Raw genomic sequence first — 26,913 nt, forward strand, 5'->3', positions numbered from 1 at the left:
CAAATACTTTTTGTCACTCACGGATCAAGGCATGACACAATTCAATCAATGGATCGACAAGTGGGCCTATGTTTTAAACATGGTTCAAAATCTGAAGATAATGTTAAATTAAGATGGGGCTTTATATAATCTCGTATATGATACATTCAATTTGAAAAGTCTTTGTAAGCCTGGCCCAACTTTTTAAAGTTTATTTTTTCAATCACAATTGGTATAGTAGAGATGATCAGAACCATTACTTTTTAAAGTAATAACCCATCAGACAATAAAAGCATTTACATTACATCAGCCTCTATAAAACTTTAGCTATCAAAGTTTTGAATTTTGCTCTCGAGGCTGTTCTGAATTAGTCATGAGATTGAGAATGAATATTCTAGTACCGTTGTGTTCCGTGCACCGTTTTAAGGTTATGCGCCAAATACATATATATTATTATAAAGGACAATGCTAATAGATACTTTTAATGGTGATGGTTATAAATTATAAATTTTCTTTGGTTGTGTTTGTATGAAAGCATCCCAGTTAAGGAAGTATTAGCGGGTAGGGGTGTCAGTTGTGATAAGTTGTGCCCGATTTGTAGAGACCAGAACTAGTCCATTATTCATACACTTCATGATTGTGTTTATGCACCTGATGTGTGGCAGAAATTGGAAGTTCCTCCAACTCATGTTACTTCCTTTGCTGATGATCTTGAGGTTTGGTTAAAAATCAACTCTTTAAGCTCAGTGCTGCATAAAGGATCCATTCCTTGGTGCACAGTATTCCTTTATACTGTTTGGTCTTTATGGAAAAATAGAAATTCTACTGTATTTGAAAATTCTATTCCAAATCCAACTCTTGAGAGGGTGTGCTTAAGTCAAGCTAAGGAATTCCATTTTTGTGTCAGTAAGGTTAAGCAAGCAACTCCCAGGATTGCTATTCCTATTAAATGGACTAAACCCCTTTCGAGTTGGCATAACCTCAACACTGATGGAGCTTCTTTAAGGAACCCGGGTAAGGCTGGTGGTGGAGGGTTGATTCGAGATAGTGAAGGGAGATGGATTAGGGGGTACTCGAGGTCTATTGGGCACACGACGAGTGTAATGGCTGAACTATGGGCATTGAGAGATGGTTTAAATCTTGCTATTCAATTGGGTATTGGATGTTTGGAAGTGGAGCTTGATGCTAAGGTTATTGTGGAGATGTTGAAAAATTCTAACAGTACTAACATTAAAGCTTCCCCATTGCTTTTTGATTGCAGATCCCTCATAGCAAGATTCACGCAGGTTCGAGTAGCTCATGTGTTTAGATAAATGAACCGGTGTGCTGATCTGTTGGCCAAGAATGGTTGTTGTATGAGGGACGATTTTATTATTTTTGAAACTTCCCCCTTTGCTGAATTAGATAGACTTCTTATCTCTGATTGTAATGGGCTGTACTATTATAGGTGAATAGCCACTACTTCGGCCTCTATGGCCAGTTTGTAAGTTTGTTTTGTTGTTAATATATATTGCCTTTTAACCAAAAAAAAAAAAAAAGGTTAATAATCTTGTGGGGGTAAAATAGATAAAATGTTTATTTGGGTCTTGGGCCTGATTTGGTGGTGTAAGTCTGTCCGAGCAGAGCTCTTGAGACCCACAAGCCAGTGCACACTACGAGAGGTGGAGGAGTCGTCCGAGGAAGAGTACCTCTTCGGACGGGCCTAGTAAAGGTCATGAGACATACCAAGGGATTTAGAGACAGAATTTCGGAAGATCTATAGGGTAAAGGTGTGATCCACGCAGTGGTTAGAAGGAAGAACGTGTAAGAAATATCAGAGGAGAAAAAGCTGCTACCACCGCATTAAACACCCTGCACCTACCTCCCTGGCCGCATTAATGGGGAAATGGCCTCTTAGCAGTGAGGTTCAGCTTTCCAGCTAGTATTTGGAGGTTTAAAGAATGTGCTGGATGTGACAAGTATCTAGGGAGGAGATTGATCATACACGTGGAAGAAAGAAGGAAGAAGAAGATGGATACAAGAGAAGAATAAAGATATAAAAGGTAGACGATGGTAGAAGGAAGGAGGATTGAATACTTGAATTGTAATTGTAATATCATTCTTAAAAGAAAGAAAGGCAATATAGGTTATCCTTGGCGTATGTCCGAAGAGAGATTCTTTACTGTTCTCATCTATTAAACACGTGGATAATGGTAATCTAGCCTGTTTTTTCCCTTGTCCAACATTCACATTCTAGGTTTTAAGCCCACACTCTACAAATTTTTATTGTATAAGGCTCTTTAGGCCTGAGTCCACCTAGTGATTGGACCGGGTACAAATTGTGCACTTACAAATCTATTTAAAGTAAATTTTAAATGAGAAAAGAAAAAAAAAGGTAATTAATATTTTGACAGTTTTTTTATTATTTATTTTCTTTCTTAAAATGGATTGTAAATCATTGCCCTAAGGGCACTCGTTAGCATGACTTTATTATAAATATTAATATAAATATACTAAAAATAAATAAATTTAACAATAAAGTATATTTTTTGAAAAAAAAATCCTAATAAAATGAAGAAAATAATTATAAAATAATAAATATTATTGATAGTTTTTTATAAAAATAATGTCAAAACTTTCCGATTATAATTTATTGACAATTACTTTGAAGGCATAGGCTCATAAAATGAATCAGATTTTTTTTTCCGTGTATTATAAGGCATTTGTAAATGGGTTCAGTTAATGTATACCTAAGGGCACCCATTAACAAATTCATTTTTGAAAACTTTTTATCGGAAATTGAAAAAGTTATCTTAATTCTTTCAATTCTCAGTAAATTTTTTTTAAAAAATAGTATACTATTGTAAAGTCCTTTGTAAATTAGCTTTCCAAGAAGTTTCCATTTTCCAATAAACCTTTTTCACTTCAATCCACGTGAAAAACTGCACCTTCACTATTCTAGTATCGTAGTGTGTCGTGCACTGTTTTAAGGTTATGCGCCAAATACATATATATTATTATAAAGGGAAATGCTAATAGATACTCTTAAGGACGATGATTAATAATCCATTTAAAGTAAGTTTTTATGAGAAAAGAAAAAAAAATATTTTGACAGTTTTTTTTCATTTTCTATAAAAGTAGTGTCATAACTTTTCTAAAATGGATTGTAAATTAACCATTATTTTAAGGGCACTCGTTAGCATGATTCTATTATAAATATCAATATAAATATACTAAAAATAAATAAATTTAACAATAAAGTATTTTATTTTGAAAAAAAAATAAAATGAAGAAAAAATTATAAAATAATAAATATTATTGACAATTTTTTTAATATATCTTTTATAAAAATAATGTCAAAACTTTCCGATTATAATTTTTTGACAACTGGGCTCATAAAATGAATCAAATAAGTTTTTTTTTTTTTTTGTGGTAAAAACCAAGTATCATAAGGCATTTGTAAATTAGCTTTCCATGAAGTTTCCATTTTCCAATAAGCCTTTTTCACTTCAACCCACGTGAAAAATTGCACCTTCACTATTTCTTTTGCATCAATTTAGAAAAAAATATGTTAAAAATATTTTCACAATATTTTTACAACAAATTTTAAGTGACAGGTTGTTGTTGTTGGTTGTTATTACTGGAGCAAAAAAGTAATCTTAATGTTAAGTTCAAATTTAAACTAATAACAACTAACCACCTATGATTTGTTAAAAAAAATATTATGAACATAACATCTCATCTATTTATTATCTCGCCTAACACTCCTGCAACTTGACCTTTTCAACTTTCAAACCCACGCATTCTTCCTCTGAATCTCCCTTCTTCTTCTTCTTCTTCTTCTTCTTGGTTTCTTTTTCTTTTTATTGGGTAAAATATATTCTTTTTCTTGGGTTTTACTGAGTCCTTGTCTGGCTTTATTTTCTTCATCATTTTTTCACATTCTTTTTTCATATGACATCACAAAGATAAGTGGTAGAAGTAGAACACTAGAACCTTAAAGATTTCTAGATCTTTTTGGTTTTCCTCCTCCATTCCAACGAAGACGAAGGAGTAGTCACGGATACAGTGGCCACAAATCATTTCGGTCCGAAATGGTTGTCTTGCCCCAAAAACTTCATTCCCTACATTGGTGAGATAGACCGGCCACCACCTCCTTGCTACATTGATTGTCTCTCTCTATACAAGAGAGAGAGAATAAAGAGTTTGATATGAATGCTCTAAGTTCGTTAAATCCAATTATTGAACCAGATATGGAGTATGGACATACACAACTACACAAGTAGTAGTAATATTGTAAGAATTATTGAACTAAAACTCAAATCTTCCTATTCGCTATGAATTTCCATGACAATGACAATCAACGCAATAGGACACTCGCATTCAATTGCAAAAACTTTCAATGCCGGTATAGGAAAAAAATCAAAAATGGAGAAAAAGTAAAATAATGCCTTATTTGGTTTGTGGAAATAACACTAATGGAAATTATGAACTGCAGGGTGCAAGCAAAGCATAGCCACAAAACACAGTCGCCATGTTCTACTGTTGCGACCTTGCTAATCCAAAGACATCACAGATAGAAATAGAGTTGCCAAGTGCCAACACGAAGGCTTTCACCTCAGCAATGACCTCAGCCTATGTCCACATGGCGTGCAACCATCAAACGTCGAACAGCCATTGCCAAAGACTATTCAGAGTCCTACGTTATTTTTTACACACACCCAACGCATGTTACTAAAATCGTGTTTTTAAATCACAATTTTAAAAGATGAGTGAAATTTCAAAAGATTGGTAAAATTTTCTCTATATATTCTCATTCGGGACTAGACATATTATTCACTTCAGCCTAGCTATAACACACTCTCTTTCTTTCAATGGATTACCTTCCTGCTATTGGCATAATAGCTACTACAATTTTTCTTATTTCAAAGATTTTGCAAATCTGTTGGATTCTCCTCTGGAGGCCATATGCCTTGACTAAACACTTCAAAAAACAAGGGATCGTAGGGCCACCTTGCTCTCTCCTTTATGGTTCTCTTCATGAAGCAAAGAAGCTGAAAATAGCTGCAATCCAAACTGTTTGGGATGCAAACTCACATGATATCACTCCGATTGTTGTCCCTCACTACCACAAGTGGTCCTCGTTATATGGTGTTTAATTTCTCTACCGTTTTCCACCGTTTTCCACTTCCTAATATATATATATATATATATATATATATATATATATATATATATATATATATATATGATTTTAGCTCTATTAGGATTGTTATTTATTATTAGGTTAAAATACTAATTAATTTTAGTGCAAAGTGATTCAAGTCCAAATTTCTTATTCAATAACAAAGACTTTTATAATTTAAATCAACCAGAATCCATGTGCACGCACGCACGTGTGTGTGTGTGTGTGTATATATATATATATATGTATGTATGTATATATGCTAACTCAATTAACCCAATTCTCGAGTAAAATAAGTTGGAGTGATCTCAAATAAATAAGAATAATTTTAGAGATATATTTAATTGCACACTTAATTTCATAATTTATTGAGTTGTATGATTGTGAGTGGTCTATATTTTCTGCTAACTATTGATTGATGCAACCTATCATTTTTCTTTGACTACTCATAGTCACACAAGTCAATAAACCGTAAATTTGACACGGAAATGATTGTGTAAGTATTGTCTAGATAAGTACAGTTGTTATGAGGTATATACAATTGCTATGCAATTGCCGATTTTAAGGTATATTTATGCTGCAGGAGAGACATTTCTGTATTGGTATGGAACGCAGCCGAGGATTTGTATTTCTGACCCTGAGATGGCCAAACAAATACTGTTAAAGAAGTTTGACTTCTACGTCAAACCAGCGCCGAGGCCTTCACTTCAAACACTAGCAGGGAACAAAGGATTATTCTTAAGCCCGGGCTTGGACTGGGTTAAGCACAAAAGGATTATCAATCCCGCCTTCTCACAAGACAAGCTCAAGGTAAGAAACCCAGCCCCTAAACCTTTTTCACTTTTTATTTGCTCATAATCTATCTATGTTTAAAATATTATAATAGGGAAGTAGAAGCTCTAGCTATCTTTGTTTAAATTAAATTTGATTAGGTTCTAATTTTTTCCCAAGTATTATTTTAATTAGTCGCAGACCTACGCAATGCGTGAGAATATATGATAATTTTGAGATGTGATATAATATATAATTTACTGTTTAACTTAATTGTATATAATTTGTTCTTTTGAAGTATTAAACAATTTTTAAAAATAATTTCTATCTCTCTATTATTACAAATATATTAATTTATCATTTTTGGTGTTTTTGTTTGATATTATCCTTTTGATTGAAGTGGTCCATATTCTTCTAAATATTTTTATTATGAATTATATTTTTCTTAATTTCTTTTAGTACAACTAAAATTTTTAAGTTTCCAATTTATTATTTAAAATTTTTATTCTCTCAAAGATATTATCATGATAATAAAAAATTATCATATAATTACAATTGATAATATTCAAATAATTGATATGCACATTTAAATTCATGATAGTCACATGTAGATTGTGTTTTGATATAAACTCAAATTCTCACGTCCAAACTAACTAAGGATTAACTCAAATAAATACCAAACCAAAACTATAAGATCGAGAGAGCTAAAAGACTTGTGATGCGAACTCAAAAAACACATATATAGAATAAAAGATTTGCAAGAAAGAATTATAGAATAGAAGAGTTGCAAGAAAGAATTATATATATATATATATATAGAGAGAGAGAGAGAGAGAGAGAGAGAGAGAGAGAATCACATTTTTTGTGTAGAGAATAACAAATATAGAATAAAAGATGTAAGGACCTAAAAAATCATAAACCAGCTTAAGTATCTCACTGCTTGTCCCTTGACTAAATGTCCGAATACAATATATTTGGTAGAGAGGGTTCAACAACAAAAGTCCCCCTTCCATATCTTCTGGTTCCTATTTATATCATTGGCTCCTATCATCTCAGCCTTACACCTTGCCATCTATCAAGCTTTTCCCCCGACACTTGTCTGTCGGTAATAGAACAAAGTTCTAACTCTGCGTTCCACACTGTTCAGGTCATATCTACATTAATGCAACGGACAAAGTTGGTATTTTCTAATTAATGCGACCAAAAAGGTTGGTGCCAGACATTTAATGCAATCTTCTAAGTTATCCTGCCACATTCAGATATTTGCAATATGTCCCTTATGTCACCAGCGCCCATGCCACTTCATCTTCGGGTATCATCGGGTAAATTTCCTTATTCCTTTATTTCCTCTTGCTCGCTACGTGTCGGCCTCCCCTTCCTCAGGTCCTCGGGTTCCTGGGTCCTCGGCACCTCACAACAGCCCCTTTAACACTTGAGTTATTAACCATAAATTAATAACTAAGTTTTAACTTCGTATACACGCTTCTTACCTATCCCTTTGTTTTCACACGTACAGACGTTTTTTCATTGCCCCATGACCCGCGTCTGGCACCTCGTATCCCACGATGGAGCATTTATGGAGTCTAGCGTTTCTTTTCCCCCGCACGTTCTACGGTTGGATGGGTAATGTACGGCTCAGATTTCGCTCTTATTTATGAGCGGGAAAGTCATTGCCCTTATTTCTTTTACCTCATTATTTCTACTTTCCCACCCCTATAAAAGCAAACCTTCAGGCTGGATGAAGTTCATTTTGGCATTTTGAAGTATTAAAAGAAGAGTGAGCTCTCGAGGACCAATTTTAAGCAATCTTCAGAGGTGTGTTCATTTTCCTTTTGCTTCTTTCTACTTGCTTGCTTTTCTCCTCTTGTCACGGGGGTTAATGGGTAGGTACGCTAAACTAGTTAACACAGATGAGGTGAATGCCGCCTTTAAAAACCGCTATAGAATCCCCGATGACGTAGACATTATGTATTGTGAGGAAGAAGAGATTCCACTCGTATTTCGTCCACCTGAATCCGTTTTGATTCCAATGATTGCGTTTATCGAGGGGGGTATGGAAATTCCTATGGGTAGAGTAACTAGGGATTTCCTAATAAACTATAGGCTTACTCCCTCACAGTGTTCCCCAAATGTCCTTAGAATTTTAGGATGCGTAGACGCCCTTAACCGAAGGATGGGGGCTAATTTGACCTGGCAAGATGTAAATTGGGTGTACAACTGCCAAAAAAGGGATAGGACTAAATATTATATGAAATGTAGATTCCCCTCCATTAGGCTGATTTCTTGCTTACTCGATTCAAGTAAAGGGATGGATGAAGATTACCTTGTCATCTTGGGCCATTGGCATGACGGCTTACACTGCCCTACCCGAGAAGGGGTGCCAGGTAGGGTTCCCGAGGACTGACCTAGTACTTAGGAGTGACCAACTTCCCTTTATGTGTTTTGTATTGCTTAACTTATTCATTCTAACGATTTCATTCCTTATTGCAGACGATTACCATACCGCTCCGAACTTGTCTGCTGTGAACCGTGCTGATCTAAACAGGATTCTTTGGTCAGAAATATTTGTACACAGGGACGGACAACTCCGAGCAGCCCACATCATCCTCGGATACACACCATCCACCAAACGTTTCCAAAGCCCGAAGAACGTAATCAGAGCAAGGGATCTTCGATTAGCTCAGATTGACGTTGCGGCCCCTGGATTCTTATTGCCTACACCTCCGCCTGCAGGAACTCAAGACGCATAGCTTCCTGCCCCACTTGCCGCCCAATTACTTTATCCCCCGGAACAAACTGCCAATCTTGTCCCCGAGGAAAGAGCTGCCACTCCCGAGCCAATTCAACCCGAGGTGACAAAGAAGGACTTTGAAGTGTTCTATCTTGAAGACGCTCCTTCCAGTTCCAACCCCTCAACCAGCATAATGGGTTTTCAAGAGAAAGAGCCCGACTTATTGGCCTTGCTTCAAGCGCACGCAGGCGATTCTTCACCAGCGATGCTGGTCCCTCCTCGTCCAGTTACCCCTGCTGTGACTCGTGCACCTTCTTCGGAAGTTGTGGACAAAAAACGAAAGAGGGGCCAAAGTAGTAAAAATGTGATAGAAATCGAAGAAGGGGAGAGTCTCGACCCTTCTTCTAAAGATACCAGGGCTGGAAAAGCCCTTTCCAAGAAATCTGCTCCTACTGGTTCGTCTAAGGACCCCAGTAGTGAGCCTACACGAAAAGCATCAGCCTGGCGATCCAACTTTACCCTCAGTTCGGGTACTCCTGTTTTGGATGATGCCAACCTGAGGGACCCGAAGAAGGGAAGCTCGAGCCTGGTGGCCGAGTGTTTAAAGAAGGCTCTATGCCTTCCCGAAGACATGGCTGAGTTGCGGTCATTCCGCAAGAGGGAAGTCTTTCTGTCCTTGAAACAGGATTTAGCCAAGGTATTTCCCAAGTCTTTGCACATTCCATTTATGAGCCTTAATTCTTTATTATGACTAACTTTGCTAATTCAAATGTATCACAGGCAGTCCAGGCTTCCTTTATGGCTGAAGAATGGGTTGATCACTCGCTGAACCTTGCCCAAAAAGCTGAGCACAATGCCGAGGCGGCTGTGAGGGCCCAAAAAGAAGCTTAGCAAAACTTAAAAGAGACCCTCACACGCTTATCAGAAGTAGAGAAGGCTCATAAAAACGCTGAGGCTGCCCTGCAAAGCTATGAGTCGCAGGCGAATCTTGCTCTCGAGGCCCAAAAGCAAGCTCAAAGCAGGCTCGCCCTCACTGTTGTTGAGCTTAAACAAGTGCGAGGATTGCTAGCCACCAAGGAGCAGGAGCAGGCCGTTGCTGAGCAGGCAGCGTACGATGCTAGGATGAAAAAGGCGGCTGACAGCTTGACCGCCCAACTCAAAGGGGTCGCTAGAGCGTTTTGTTTGGAGGTATGGGGGCGTGCTCTGGATGCTACCGGGGTAGCCGATGACGCTGAACTCTGAACTTTAGACAACGTTTACTATCCTTCGGCATTACGCTTAGCTCCTGCTCCCCCCATGCCAACAAGTGAACCAGATGCGCCCCTCCTTGCTTCTAACCCGTCTGATGCACCAACAACAAAAAACCCTTCTCCTGCAGCCCAGCCCGTGGAAGAAATAATTGAAAGTGACTTGGCTGAAAAGCCGGCAAAAAAGAAGAAGAAAGATAAAGAATCGGAAAAGAAAAAAGACAAGCAGCCCGTTGCTTAGTTGTATTATTGTTGTTGTCTTTTTCTTCTTCTTTTTTTCTCCTTTTTTTTTTTTACGGATGTAAGAGGCTACATGACTGCCCCATTTTTGTAATGAAATTTTACAAGAGACTAATATTGGCTTTTTTTTGTTACGCATTTATTATCTCCATGTGTTGCCGTTTCACTGTCACTTTTTACGTATCCAGATAGAGGCTTAGATTAATTAAAAATCATGATATATAAAAAATCATGATATCAATTAAAAGGTGTTTATCGTTATACTTGTGATTTTATGAAGCATAGCAGGATTAACTTGGGAACCATAACTTAACTATTTAACTTTTCATAACGTTTGAGAGACGAGGCATGAAACAAACTTAACTTAGCACACGTGAAGTTTGCTTACACTAATACTTAACTGTTTGAGATACACTAGCCTTTACCTTATTAGACTTATGATTCTTGGCTTACTGTCCTAGGAACCAGATAAGAACCAAATGGAACCAGCAAAGAACCAAAATCAGTTTAACACTTGCGTTTTTACAACTGGTTAATTTCTCTTAGACTTGTGGCCCGAGGAGCAGAACAAGAGCTAAGGTCAGTTTAACACTTGTGTTCTTACAAGTGGTTAATTTCTCTTAGACTTGTGGCCCGAGGAGCCGAACAAGAGCTAAGGTCAATTTAACACTTGTGTTTTTACAAGTGGTTAATTTCTCTTAGACTTGTGGCCCAAGGAGCCGAACAAGAGCTAAGGTCAGTTTAACACTTGTGTTTTGATAACTACAAGATTGATACGAATGGAAACTAAGCAACAACATCTTTAGTACAAAAGGAAGTTCTTTTCTTAATAATAATAACGTCGTAAGTTATTTACATTCCAAGGGCGAGGAATCATCCTCCCATCCAGATCTTCTAAACGATAAGCCCCTATACCTGCTACTGAGGTAATTTTATACGGCCCCTCCCAATTAGGTCCCAACTTTCCCCAAGTAGGATTTCTTGCTACCCCAACTACTTTTCTCAGTACCAAATCACCTGGTACCAAGGCCTGGACCTAACTCCCTTGTCGTATGTCTGTTTGAGTTTCTGCTGATAGCTGCCCATCTTCACACTGGCTATTTCTCTTCTTTCCTTAATGGTATTCAAACAATCATACATCCTATCACGATTGCTCGCATTGTCATACTGGTCGGATTTCAGGGTGGGAAAACCCGATTCTAATGGTATTATAGCCTCTATACCATACGTCATTGAAAAGGGTGTCTCGCCTGTCGATCTTCGGGGTGTAGTGCGATAAGCCCATAATACATGAGGCAATTCCTCTACCCAGCATCCTTTAGCATCATCCAATCGTTTCTTCAAACCTGCCAAGATGACTTTGTTTATTTCTTCAACCTGACCATTTCCTTGAGGATAAGCCAGTGTTGAATATCCATTTATTATTCTCATTCCTGCACAGTACCGTTAGTAAGCCTTGCTATCAAATTGAAGCCCGTTATCAGAAATCAAGGTGTGAGGGACTCCGAAGTGAGTTATGATATTTTTCCATATGAATTTCCTTGCATCCACATCCTTAATGTTAGCTAACGGCTCGGCTTCCACCCATTTCGTGAAGTAATCCGTGCCGACAATGAGCCATCTCCTATTACCTACTGCCCGAGGAAAAGGTCCGACGATATCTAAACCCCACTTAGCGAAAGGCCATGGGCTAGACAATGGATTTAAATTACACCCTGGTTGATGAATGTTTGGCGCAAATCTTTGACACTGATCACATTTCTTGGCATACTCTTGAGAGGTTCTCTGCATGCTCGGCCACCAATACCCTTGAGTCATGGCTCTATGAGCTAATGATCTTCCTCCGGTATGGCTCCCACACACCCCTTCATGCAATTCTTCGAACAAAAGTTCCACAGCTTCAGGATGTACGCAAAGCAGATACGGCCCTACATAGGAACGCCTATAGAGCTTCTGCTCCTCTGACAGCCAGTAACGGGGAGCACTTCTTCTTACCTTCTTGGCCATTGTTCCATCTTCAGGTAATTCACCTTGTTGCAAGAAAGCTATGATTGGGTCCATCCAGCTTGGGCCCACATGAATAGTGTGAACCCGTACCGCCGAGACACTTGTCAAGCTAGAGGTCAGTAAATCCTCCACTATGACCATACGTGGTAATTTTGAGCCCAGTGATGTGGCCAACATTGCTAATGAATCAGCATGAGCGTTCTGTCCCCTTGGGACTTGTTGTACTTGGAAGCTTTCAAACAAACTTAACACCCATTTGACTCTTTTGAGGTAGCTCTTCATTCGTTCATCTTTTACCTCAAACGTTCCATTAACTTGCCCTACCACCAGTCTGGAATCACAATATAATCTTACTATCCTTCCTCCCAAGTGTTTAGCCATTTGGGCACCTACTAAGAGAACTTCATATTCAGCCTCATTATTTGTGGCTGAGAATCCCAGCCTCAATGATTTTTCAATGACTAATTTTTCGGGAGAAATTAACACGACCCCAACCCTGGCTCCCTTTCGATTTGATGCCCCATCCGTATAGACTTCCCAGGGAGTGACGTTTTCTAGACCAATGGTCATCATTGTCACCATGGTATCCTCTTGGTTAATCTGACCCTCTGTGAACTCGGCCATGAAATCGGTAATGATTTTCCCTTTAATCGCTGTCCGAGGCATATATTTGACATCATAAGCTCCAAGCTTGGTTCCCCATTTGTCTACATGCCCCGTGTAGTCCGACTTCCTCATAATAGCCTGCAAGGGCAACTGGGTGAGTATTACTACGGTGTGAGTTTGAAAGTAATAGGGCAATTTCCTTGTTGCATGCACCACGACTAGAAGCGCTTTTTCTAAAAGTAGGTATCGCTGTTCTACTTCCTGTAAGGACTTGCTGACATAATATATTGGTTTTTAAACCCCACCATCATTTCGTATCAAGATGAGACTTACATCGTGATCTGTGACGGCTAGATAAGCATATAACACTTCTTCCTTTTCTGGTCTCGATAATATTAGTGGTTTAGCCAAGTATTGCTTTAAATCCTCAAAAGCTAAGTTACATTCATTAGTCCACCGGAAATCTTTCTATTTGTGCAAAAGACGATAAAAGGGGCGGCACCTATCTGCGAACCGGGATATGAACCTATTCAAGGCTGCAACCATACCGGCTAGCTTCTGCACCTCTTTAGGATTCTGAGGAGGATACAAATCCAAGATAGCCTTGATTTGATTGGGATTAACTTCAATTCCCTGATGAGTTATCATGTACCCCACAAACTTTCCCGAGCCCACTCCAAAAGAACACTTCGATGCATTCAAGCGTAACTTGTGCTTTCTTAAAACTGAAAAGGTCTCATGCAAATCCTTCAAATGGTCTTCCATTTTTTTACTTTTAATTACCATGTCATCGATATAAGCTTCCATATTACGCCTCAGCTGCGCATCAAACATTCTGGTCACCATCCGTTGGTAAGTGGATCCTGCGTTCTTAAGACCAAAAGGCATCACTCGGTAATGGTAGTTGCCATTAGGGGCGCGAAAAGCCGTCTTCTCCTGATCATTCAATGACAAAGGGATCTGATGATACCCTTGGAATGCATCCAAGAAGCTCATTCGGGGGTGCCCCACAGTTGTATCCACCAATTGATCGATTCTGGGTATAGGGAAAGGGTCCTTGGGACATGCCTTATTCAAATCTGTAAAATCAATACAGACTCTCCATTTACCATTCTTCTTTTTTACCACGACAGTGTTGGCCAGCCACTCAGGATAAAAAAATCTCCTTGATCGCCCTAGCTTGCTTTAGTTTACTAACCTCCTCTTTAACTGCCTCCGCATGTTCTTGAGATGCACGCCGAGGAGGCTGCTTTCGGGGCGTAGCATGGAGATTAACATTCAAATGGTGGCAAATAAATTCTGGATTCATTCCCGGTACGTCATAAGTCGTCCATGCTAAAACATCAATGTTGTCCTGTAAAAATTGAACCAGCTCCTCCCTTTCCGGTTTCAGTAACTTTGATCCTACTTGAAAATATTTTTCGTCATCTTCCCCTATAAATACCTTGTCTATCTGCTCGGCAGAGCCTCCATCCTCAGCTTCACCGACTTCCCAAGCAATCTCCTTTAATTGCTATGAGGTCTCCAGAACCTCCCCCACCAATGAACCTTGACCTGTTCGAATAGTGGCAGACGTCAGACATTGCCTAGCTACCATTTGGCTGCCATGTAGTACTCCCACACTTCCTCGTATAGGGTATTTCACCATTACGTGTAAAGTAGATGAAACTGTCTCCATTGCATGAAGCCAAGGCTTGGCCAAAATGGCCGTGTACGGGGAGTATGCCATAACAACTATGAAGTTCACCTGCACTTCGGAACCCTCCACCTGCATAGGTAACTTAATCATTCCTCGTGGGATTACCTGCTTCCCATCAAAGCCGACCAACGGATGATCATATTTTTCCAAATCTTCATCTCTCAACTTTAAACCATTAAACAGGTCAGGATACATGATTTCTGCACCACTTCCATCATCCACCAAGACTTGTCTTACATCATATCCCCCAATACGAACCGTTACCACCAAGGCGTCATCGTGGAGTTGATACGTGCCCTCTTTATCCTTATCGGAGAATCCCAATACTGGCGTCGTTAAGAACTTCACTCTTTTATCTGCTTGATTACTTTCCTCCATGACCTCATTCCCACAGCTGTTTTGAACGGTTATGACCCGAGAAGGTTTCCCAAATTCTCCTCTCGGCTGCGCCAAGATGACGTTAATAGTGCCTAGCGATGGCTGAGGGGCCTGACCCCAATATTTCCAAGTGCCTTGCTGTCCCCCTTTCCCATCCGGTTTAGCCAATAAATGATTGATCTTCCCGGCCTTAATCAATTGATTCAGATGATCGCGCAATGTCCGGCAATCCTCCGTGGTGTGTCCCTTATCCTGATGGTAATGGCAGTGGAGGTTTTGATTTCTCATGGATGCATCTCCACTCATTTTGTTGGGTGGCCTAAAATATGGTTCATGCTGAATTTTCTCCAGTATGTGATGCACGGGCTCCTTGAATAATGAATTTATTAGAGGAGTCTCGATGGTCCTCGGGTGGCTTGGAAAGTCTCGTTTAGGCCGAATACCTTGAAATCCCCCTACCCGAAGATCTTTCCTCTCCAGATACCCTTTCATTTTTCCTTTGCTTTGCACCTGGTCTTCTTCTACCCCTTTATACTTACCTATCCGGTCCATGAGTTGACGCATATCTATTGCGGCCTTCATTGTCAAGGACTTCCTTAACCCATGCTCCGTGGGAAGACCTACCTTGAAAGTTCTCACGGCTACATTCTCCATATCTCCATCAATTTCATTATACATTTCCCAATATCGGTCGGAATAGGTTTTGAGTGTTTCGCCTTCCCTCATAGACATAGACAGTAGAGCATCCAAGGGTTTTGGAATCCTAGTACAAGTTATGAACCTTGCTCCAAATGCCCTAGTCAATGCCTCAAAAGACCTCAGAGAACCTTCTGCCAGAGCATCAAACCACCTCATGGCCACAAGTCCCAAACGGGAGGGAAAAACTCTGCACATCAGTGCCTCATTATTCGAATAAACTGCCATCTTTTGACTAAAATGACTAACATGCTCTACAGGGTCAGTCTTCCCGTTGTACATAGTAAAAATGGGTTGAGAAAACCTACGAGGTAGCTTTGCCCTATTTATCCTGGTCACGAAAGGGGATTTGGCGATTTGTCTCAGGGCTTTACCCATTGCATCACTCCCATCATCGTGATATATCCCATCAATACCAGGCATCCTTATCTCCTTCTGCTGCTTTGCCCTAACGCCCGAAGATACGCTGACACGGGTCACACTTCGAGTAGGCTCAAATACTGGGGGTTCATTTCCTCCAAGGTTTGCTTCCGAACTGTCACTGGAAGAACAAGCATGACTCTTACGTCTCCGTTTTCTACTATCCACGCGCTTGCGTAAATAAGCTAACTCAGATTGCACTTGTTGCAATACATCATCGCGAGACATATGCCCCTCAGTTGGTGATCGTTGCTCAGCCCCCTGACCGCTATCATGTGCTTCCGCCACCCCTGAGGTATGTCCCTTCCCTTTTTCATGCTGGAGACCTACAGTTACGTCCCTGCTTCATGAACTTACTGATTCCTCCCCTTCTAGGTACGCCTCAGCCATATACTTCTATATCATGTTGTTGTTCCCACAGACGGCGCCAATTGTAAGGACCTAAAAAATCGTAAACCAGCTTAAGTATCTCACTGCTTGTCCCTTGACTAAAGGTCCGAATACAATATCTTTGGTAGAGAGGGTTCAACAACAAAAGTCCCCCTTCCATATCTTCTGGTTCCTATTTATATCATTGGCTCCTATCATCTCAGCCTTACACCTTGCCATCTATCAAGCTTTCCCCCCGACACTTGTCTGTCGGTAATAGAACAAAGTTATAACACTGCGTTTCGCACTGTTCAGGTCATATCTACATTAATGCAACGGACAAAGTTGATATTTTCTAATTAATGCGGCCAGAAAGGTTGGTGCCGGACATTTAATGCAATCTTCTAAGTTATCCTGCCACATTCAGATATTTGCAATATGTCCCTTATGTCACCAGTGCCCATGCTACTTCATCTTCGAGTATCATCGGGTAAATTTCCTTATTCCTTTATTTCCTCTTGCTTACTACGTGTCGGCCTTCCCTTCCTCGGGTCCTCGGGTTCCTGGGTCCTCGGCACCTCACAAAAGATAATGAGAAGAATTTTCAAAATTAAAGATGTAGCTGTAAACATCGAATTATCAAAACCATGCTATGTAATAGAATAACATAATATTATTATGTAATATATTTATAATAAAATAGGACCACATTTAATAGCCAAAGAAAAAAAAAAAGATAACAGCTTAAAAACACAACCAAATTAGATCAACTTAAAGTAGAGATGCAATATTGAATTAAAAATCCATCAAAAGAATATACATGCACACACATACATACATGAGAGAGAGAGAGAGAGAGAGAGAGAGAGTAATCACTTTTTTTTTATGGGAAAAGAGTTCAAAACAAAAATTTATTACCCTACAGTAGAGATGCAAGAAGGAATTATAAACCCACCTAAAGGAAACCAAAAAAAAAAAAAACTGTGAGAGAGAGAGTTATCATATTCTGGTGTGGGAAATATAGATTGAAGGAGAGACAATAGTTTATTTATACTAAAAAAAATGGAATAAGAGGAGTCATAATAAGAGAAAGATGAATGAATGGAGAAAGAGTATTGGTATTTTACGCTTCAGCTTTTAGATATATATATATATATAGATATATATATATATATATATATATATATATATATATATATATAGAGAGAGAGAGAGAGAGAGAGAGAGAGAGAGAGAGAGAGAGAGAGACTAGTGTGTAATTAACCTCTTGCATATGAATGGGTATAATTAAAAACAATCACCATTACACAGTTCAAATTATACATTTTTTTTAGAATATATTCAAATTATATATGGTATTAACTTGCATCTTTTCTAAACCATACATTTCTAAATTATGTAATGGTTTCTCAAAGATATAACGTGGCACATAATTGGACTCCAATTAAAATCAAATTTAGAATTTAATAGGATTTGGACTCTTCAATTTTTACATTCAACTAACTTGTCACCCCATGCATATGCATGGATACACTTAAAGATATACAATAAGATGCATAATATAAGTTATATATATATATATAATTTAAATATTATTGATAGTCATTTTTATATTTTGTTAACTCTTTAAAAAAAATTTGTAAGGATATTATTAGGTATAAAATGAAAATTATGCATGTTTTTTTAAAATTATTGTGAAACACTTTTTTTTTTACGATTCATTTATTCTAATCTCTTTGGTTTTGGTACTTAATAACTCACTTGGATGAATATTTAGGATGTGGTCCAACATTTGATTCTAAAATTAAGAAATAAAACTTTTTAAGAAAAAATAATTTAAGACACATGGCACAAAATTGAAATTCTAATTTGAAATTTTAATTTGAGTTTCTCTTAGTTTCACCTATTATTACATACTAGCATGTAACTCTGTGCATATGCACAGGTACATTTAAAACCATTCACAATTTTATATATATATATATGATTTGGAATCTAATTAGATCTAGACTCTTCAGTTTTTGCACTCAATAATTCACTTGCCATAAAAATTAAAAAACTAGATGGGGCACATTGCACAAAATTGAATTTGAATTTAGAATATAATTAAATTTAGACTCTTTCATTTTTGCACCTAATAATTCACTTGACAAAAAAAATTAAAAAATTAGATGAGACACATGGCGCAAAATTAGACATGATTTAGAATATAATTGGATCTAGACTCTTCGATTTTTGCACCAAATCATTCACTTGTCAAAAAAATTTAAAAATTAGATGGGGCACATGGTACAAAATTGAACTTTAATTAAAATTCAATTTAGAATCTAATTGAATTTAGACTCTTTTATTTTTGCACCTAATAATTCATTTGACACATAAATTTAAAATTAGATAAGACACGTGGCATAAAATTAGACTTCAATTTAGAATTTAATTGTATTTTCTCTTAACTTCACCTATTATTAATATATATAGATTATAGATTAACACAAAAATTAAAATTATTATATATAGATTATAGATTAACACAAAAATTAAAATTAGATGAGACACGTGGTGCAAAATTGAGAATCCAATTGAAATCTAATTGGATTATCTCTAAGTTTTGATTTTTAATATAGACTTGCTTATAACTCCATGTATATACATGGATACACTTAAAAATATACAATAAGATGCATATTATTATTCTTATATATAATTTAAATACTGTTGATAATCATTCTTATATTTTGGTAGCTCTTTAAAAAGTCTTGTAAGAATATTATTAGGTATAAAATGTAAACTATCCATGTCTTTTTTTTTTATTACTTCTTAATTTTTGTTATTGTGAGCATTTTTTGTGTTTTTTACAATTCATTTATTCTAGATTCTTTAATTTTTGTACTTAATAACTCACTTGGATGAATATTTATGATGTGATTTGATTCCAAAATCAGAATAAACTCTCAAAATAAATAATTTACATTAACTCACATAGAAATTATATATATATATATATATATATATATATATATATATATATATATATATATATATATATATATATATATATATATATATGCATACTAGCTTGTAACCCCTCCATATGTATGGATATACTTAAAAGATATATATCAAGATGCATAATATAATTATTACATATATAATTTTAATATTATTGATAGTCATTCTTCTTCTTCTTTTAAATTGTCCCTTTTAAAGTTTTTTTTTTATATTCATTAATTTTAGAGTCTTTGGTTTTTGTATGCAATAACTCACTTGGATGGATATTTAGGATGTGGTCACATATTTGGCACCAAAATTAAGAAATAAAACTCTCTGAAAATAAATAATTTAGGACACATAGCTCAAAATTAGATTTCAATTGTAGAATCTAATTAGATTTTCTCTTAACTTTACATATATATATATATATATATATATATATATATATATATATATATATATATATATATATATATATGCACTAGTGTGTAATTTCATGCATGCACTGGTACAATTAAAAATAATCACAATTACACAATTCAATTTATAATTTTTTTAGAAGATTCTCAAATTATACATGGTATTAACTTACACATTTTTAAAATTATACATTTCTAAAATATTTAATGGTTTCTCATTATATATATATATATATATATATATATATATATATATATATATATATATATATGATTTAAAATTTAATTGGATTTTAAACTCTTTGGTTTTTACACCCAATAATTCACTTATTTCAAAAATTAAAAATTAGATGGACATGTGACACAAATTTGGACTCTAATTGAAATCCAATTTATTAGCGAATTGAATTTGAAAAATTTGTGAATCAAATTGAAATATAATTGGATTTTCTCTTAACTTTGGTTATTAATATCTACTAACTTGTAACTCCATGTATATGCATACATATACTTAAAATATATACATTAAGATGTATAGAATAATTATTACATATATAATTTAAATATATTGATAGAATGATAGTCATTTTTTTTTTACTCTTTAAAAAGTCTTATAAGAAAATTATTAGGTAGAAAATGTAAATCGTCCATTTTTTTATATTAAAAATTTTGTTCATCAATTCTAAACTCCTTGGTTTTTGTACGCAATAACTCACTTAGATGGATATTATAATGTGATCCCACATTTAACTCCAAATTTAAGAAATATAACTCTCTAAAAATAAATAATTTAGGACACATGGAGCAAAATTAGACTTTAATTGTAGAATCTAATTGGATTTTCTCTAAGCATGACCTATTAATATATATATATATATAGAGAGAGAGAGAGAGAGAGAGAGAGAGAGAGAATGTAAGTCATACTTATGCATAGTAATGATGAATTGTAATGGTACTATTGATATTAGTTTGAGTTATAAATAAATATAGAATATTAGTTCGACCATGACATTTAAAAGTACTAAATTAGTTTTTTTTTTTTTTGCAATTTTCATGATATTGGTTAGGCCAAATTTCACATTACACTACTATTATGTATATAATTTTGAAAATCACTATTGGATATTACATATACAATATCAATTCACAATAATTGTCTATGAAATTCTACTATATACAATACAAAATAAAATAATAAATTGGTCCAATAATATCTCCTAAATTGAATGAGGTTAGGTGTATGAAATCGTTCAGTACAATTACAGTTTATTACATTCAAGATCTTGGCATACAAAATAATTAAATAGAAAAAATATAAAAAATATGTTCATTAGTTTAGAGAAAAAATAATAGCAAAAATCAAAACAATGTAAAAAACGAGGAGCTCAATATAAATAAACCATAAAAAATCTAATCATATATATATATGATTAGATTTTTTATGGTTTATTTATATTGAACTCTTCTTTTTTACATTAAATTAACTCACTTGACACAAAAATTAAAAAAAAAAAAAAAAACTTACATTAGATGAGACACATGATACAAAATTAAACTGAATTTCAATTTTTACACTAAGATATATAAAATTAAACTGGATTTCAATAAGATATATATATATATATATATATATATATATATATATATATATATATATATATATATATATATATATTTGGTTTTACATGTTCTAATCTTTGTGTCAAATTAATGTTTTCTTAAATTAAAACTATCTTTAACCCGGCCATTCTATTAAGCTCATTTTCAACTACTTTCAGCCTATTAATAATTAATTCAAATCTCATTAAAAAAAATTTATAATTAATTAAAGTATAAATTTTAATATAAAAAAACTTGTCATGAACAACTAACTATTATTTTCTAATATAATAATAACTCAATTTTCATAAATTCATTATGTTGCAGTAACAAAAATTATGATGAGAAGTAAAAATTAAGTATATAAATACGTAAAGGAACAACTTTTTCTCCCTTGATCGTAACTTGATTGTAATAACATCAGAATAATTGGGCACCCATAATTTCAATGCTTGGTATAGTTATAGTAAGATTTGATGACGACAATATACACTTACATATTATTTTTATTGTATGAATATATAACACATATAAATAAATAAATAATTCTCTAAATTTCATCCAATTAATCAACAATGTGGTTATTTATAAATTATTGATGTGAATAATTTAAACAAATCACATAACTAATTAAAAAATTCAAGTGACTAAGACATAGTGTTCTAGAAAAAAAAATTCAAATTGGTTTGATGGTAAAAATTTCCACATATACAGTGTTTGGTTTTTCACCCTTTGTATACGACAGGTTATGGTAAAAAGAATGACAGCGTGTACCATATCTATGCTTGATGAGTGGGAAAATCAAGTTGTTGCAGCTGAGGACCATTGTCACAGTGTAGAGATGAATAGAGAATTTAGAGAACTAGCAGCTGATATAATCGCCCAAACTGCCTTTGGCAGTAGCTATGCCCAAGGGCTAGAGGTCTTTGAGGCACAAGAAGAGCTTCAAAAATATTGTGCAGCTGCACATACTGACATTTTCATCCCTGGCAGCCAGTAATTGCTCACTCTTTAACCTTCTTGATCTATCTTTATGATTCAGCATGTTGGGGTTAAACACTTGTATTTCCATGAGTGATGCTAGAGATATATACTATAACCATAAATCTTATAAATTGATTATCACCAGTCCCAAAAGTAAGTTGAACACTCATTTATTATCTTGTCTTAGTGATACCAGTCATAATCAATTTTTAGTCAATTTGTAAGTGTTTTGTAATTAACAACTTTAGCGGTTTCCATATTTCCATGCCAAGTGCTTGACTTTTAATTTCTTCTTCTTTGTAGATATCTTCCTACCCCATTAAATCTTCAAATATGGAAGCTTGACAAAAAGGTGAGAACTTCACTGAAGTGCATCATTAAGAGTAGATTAAATTCCAAAGCTACTGGAAGCTCTTGTGAAGCCGATGATCTACTTGGTTTGATGCTCGAAGCCTCAGAAAGTGATGGGAAACCTAAGTTGAATGTAAATGAAATCATAGAGGAGTGCAAGACATTCTTCTTTGCAGGGCATGAAACCTCCTTCAATTTGCTAACTTGGACTGTGTTCTTGATAAGCTTATATCCTGCATGGCAGGAGAAACTCAGACAAGAGATATTGAAGGAATGTGGGATGGGTATTCCTGATGCAGATATGTTGACGAAGTTAAAATTGGTAAGATACCTAAAAATGTATATTAATTACTTAATTAATTGTAGTGTCCCTATTGTGTCTCGTGAAATTTCATGTCTCGTGTTGTGTTGTGGCCGTGTCCATACCCTTTAAGCATAGTTGTTACAACTTTCAGGTGAATATGGTTTTGCTAGAAGCTTTAAGGCTATATAGCCCGGCGGTAGAATTATTTAGGCAGGCAACAAAAGACATGAAGCTTGGCGATGTAATGATCCCAAAGGGTACATGTATATCAATTCTATTAGCAAAGATTCACATAAGAAAGGAATATTGGGGTGAAGATGCAAACAAGTTCAACCCAATGAGATTCATAAATGGAATTTCCAAAGCTGCAAAACACCCAAATGCTCTACTTGCCTTCTCACTGGGTCCAAGAACTTGCATTGGTCAGAATTTTGCGATGTTGGAAGCGAAATCAGTGATTGCTTTGATTCTTCAAAGGTTTTCTTTATGCCTTTCCCAAGAGTATAAACATGCACCCGTGGAGATTATCACTTTGCAGCCACAACATGGCCTCCCCATAATTGTAAAACCATTGCACTTGTAATTCTTCTCTAAGGCTCGTTTGAGAGTTCATAAGAGAATGAAATAAAATGAAATGTAAGAATAAAATGTATGTAAGTAAGGGAAATAAATAGAAAGGAAATTAATAAAATGGAATTAAATAAATTTGTTTGGATGTTTTAATAAAAAAGTGGAAGCAATGGAAGGTAAGTAACTCCTTTTTTTTTTTTTTTTTTTTTTTGAGAATAGAAAGGTAAGTAACTTTGTTTGGGAGTAACATAAGGAAAAGTATTTTGTATCAAATGATACCATATCATCCGTATCAAAATCTAATAAATGAGAGACATATGTACAAAAATACCTACTCACTAACATGTCTTTTATTTGTTAGTAAGGTAGTTATTTTTTGTTGACATGTCTCATATTTATTAGGTTTTGACACTGCTGACATGGTATCCTTTGATACCAAATACCTTCTTGTAACATAGAGGAAATGAATGAAATCATTTTATGACAATATTATTGTTAGACCCCTATTTTAAAATAATGGGTTAAATATATGAGGGTATTTTTTTAGTATAAAATTCATTAAACTTAATTTCATTCCCTCTAAATCCTGTCAATTTTTTGGGGAATGAAAATTTTGAGGTTCTGAAGAAATAGAGAGGAATGAGAGTTCCCTCCAACCCACTATATTCCCTCTCACTCAAATTCCCAAACAAGATAATTGACTTTCCATTCTCTATACTAAAACTCTCAAATAAGGGAAGGGAAAAATATTCTAAAATTATTTTTTTCATTCATTTTCATTCCATTTCTTTTGGTTCTCCCAAACAAATTGTAAGAATATTTCTTTCAATCCATTATGTGTCAATTCAAAATGGTAACTAATGCATACTTTTAATCACATGAATTTTTGTCTACTACAACTAGTTGGCATTTAGTTCACTTCTACCTAGAAATTTTAATCATCTATTGTGTTAGACCTAATAGGGCTCAAACTATTGGTATTGTAGAAATGATCAGAATCATAACAATTGTGCATTCCCTCACACTAGATTTCATACTCTGTCTCCTAAAGTCGCCCTGATAACTTTACATGTAGTTAGTTCCTTTAGCAAATGGATATGACTCCGACAATTGTGTTTCGTCCTAAAATTACAACTTTTCAAGGAATTTTTCTTTTATGTAATATTTACTTGTGTAACTGATGATGCCAAAATCGTCAACTATGTATGTTTGTCCAGACAGCGTCGAATCCTCGTAACTGAACCTGCAAAATCTGAGATAAAGCTCTCCCTAGGTGGTCACCAGTGTGGTGCCTGCCACAGGGCCTCTAATGATTAAGTCAGTGATGGCCTTTTTCAGGAAATGAGAGAGCTCAGAGTATCAAAATTATGTATGCTAAAGTGTACTTCAGTTGAGTATATGTACTTAGTCCGGTCCTGATGGACTTGTATATATAGCTTCACTGTTTCTAGCCGTTGGGGCTTTAATTGTGCCTTTAGTTCCCCTTTTTCTAACACTTCAGAGCTTATTAATGTAGGTGTTGATGAGCCTCCAATGATATGACAGCTAATTGGTAACTGATTGGGGCATTAAAAGTTCTTATTAATGATTTTCCTGCGTTCGTCCATGTCATGGCAGGGTGGAAAAACTTTCTTAATGAGGTCGTCTGGGCAGGAGAGCTCTTTGATCCCATCAGATGCCCCTCCAAGTTCTGTGGTCGACAGTGCATGTTATGACGACCACCATAAGGTGAAAGGTTTTCTGCCCAGTCACAACTCCTGGTATTACGTTTCGCATTTAATGAGTAGTGGCGGCACTGTACACATCGTGGCCACGTGGCGTGTCTTTATTGGTAGAGTTAATGCCCCACTTGTGTGACCCTCGGGTTTCTCGCCGTTTTTCAATTTTTTGTGCCTAGTTTTTAAACTCCCTTTCTTTTCTCATTTTCTCTCACTTTCACTATTATTACTCTATGCTTCTTCTTCTCCGAGCCATTCTGCCTTGCGACTTTCTCAAGCTCTTCTTTTTCATGGTTGCTTTCTTTGAGGTATGTCTTTCTTTCCACCATTTTTGCTCTCTATTATGTAGATAAGTTGTTTAGACTTCTGATATTCTTTTCTATTTTGGGTTTTGGTGAATTGTACGGGTTTTTGGTTGTTTTGGGTTTTCGGGTTTTGATTAATTGTGTGGGTTTTAGGATTTTTGTCCCCTTCCTTGGTTCTTTGGGTTCCATGGTTAGTAGTTCTGAAGTTAGGATAGATTGCCCCTCAATTTCATTTCTTTTTGCGCGTTTAGGGGCTTCTTTAGGTGCTTCCCATTCCTTCTCCCCCTTAGTCGAAAGCTTTATTCTTTAGGGTAATAGCCTAAGTGTAGTGTTGGCTGACTTGTTCCCCTTACTGCGTCAGTCCGTAGATTGGTTCTAGAATCTAGCTGGTGAACGAAGAGCGATGTCAGATGTGAGATCTAGTGAGCTCAAGTGAGCCCAAGATGGGGTTGTCGTCTAGCGATGATCCTGTGGAGGTGGAAGAGGACGATGCCGCTTCTGTCTCACAACAAATTAAGGCTTTTCATGCTCTCGAGGAGGCGTGTGGCCTGGACGCGAAATGCTTTCTAGGTTTAGGGAGAGATTCCAGTTTCTTGAGAGGATTAGGGTTCATCTTCCCTATGAGGAGGAACAAGCTTGCCATTTTTTGCCTGGGGAGGTATGCTTCTATGAGGCTGCTTTCTTGAGCGGGCTTAGATTCCCCATCCACCCTTTTATTATGGAGCTTTTAGGCCATTTCAATATTGTTCTCGGGCAACTTATGCTTAACTCGTGGAGGATAGTGGTCAGTTGTTTGGAAATATGGCTAGTCATCATTGAAGGAGATATGATTAAGGTGGAGGAGCTTGCTTATTTGTACCATTTAAAGGAGTCCAAGGAACATGGGTACTATGAGCTAGTGCCTTGGGAAAGGAGGACTAGGATCGTCAGGGACCTGCTCTCATCGTTCAGATATTGGAAATCCCGATTCTTTTTTGTGTCTGGGATGAATGGGAGACTCCCTCTGATGAGGTTTGGGGTGATCTCCCTAGGTTGCTCCGTCGGTGGAGAACCCCGAGTCTAAGTGTGTCGTCTTTTTAGCTATTCCTTCGCCTTTATTTTATTTGCATATATCTTGTCATGACTAATCTTATTGTTTACTTTCGTGCATTTAAGAAATAACCCAAACTCAAGAGTAGGTACAGGCAATGCATTGAGGCAGCTATTGAGTATGCTAAAATGATCGACGATCTAGTTGATCCCCATACCCTTGCTCTGCATTGCCTTGACCCAGACCCGTCCGCTTACGTCCTGCGTACCATCGAGATTGAGGAGAAGAAGAGTAAGTATTTAGTTCGTCATTGTTTTTGCTCTTTTTTTTTTTAA

At 36.1% G+C, this 26,913-nt stretch overlaps 1 protein-coding gene across 1 annotated transcript; it reads left to right on the forward strand.

Annotated features, from left to right (window-relative positions):
- Positions 1-352: 352 nt before the first annotated feature.
- On the forward strand, positions 353-23,538 carry LOC142612395 (cytochrome P450 709B1-like). The gene is made up of 7 exons (XM_075784491.1): positions 353-406; positions 645-1,265; positions 4,890-5,111; positions 5,786-5,953; positions 22,062-22,312; positions 22,604-22,973; positions 23,107-23,538. The coding sequence occupies exons 1-7, from the start codon at positions 353-355 to the stop codon at positions 23,536-23,538; spliced, it is 2,118 nt and encodes a 705-aa protein (XP_075640606.1).
- The last annotated feature ends 3,375 nt before the right edge of the window (positions 23,539-26,913 follow it).

Source organism: Castanea sativa, chromosome 10 (genome assembly GCF_040712315.1).
Source record: "Castanea sativa cultivar Marrone di Chiusa Pesio chromosome 10, ASM4071231v1".
Taxonomy (NCBI): domain Eukaryota; kingdom Viridiplantae; phylum Streptophyta; class Magnoliopsida; order Fagales; family Fagaceae; genus Castanea; species Castanea sativa.

Coding starts and splice junctions, on each gene's coding strand:
- LOC142612395 (XM_075784491.1), top strand. CDS start 353: ATGAGATTGAGAATGAATATTCTAGTACCGTTGTGTTCCGTGCACCGT. Junction 1,266..4,889: donor TCATAGCAAGATTCACGCAG/GTTCGAGTAGCT, acceptor CTTATTTCAAAG/ATTTTGCAAATCTGTTGGAT. Junction 5,112..5,785: donor AGTGGTCCTCGTTATATGGT/GTTTAATTTCTC, acceptor TCTGACCCTGAG/ATGGCCAAACAAATACTGTT.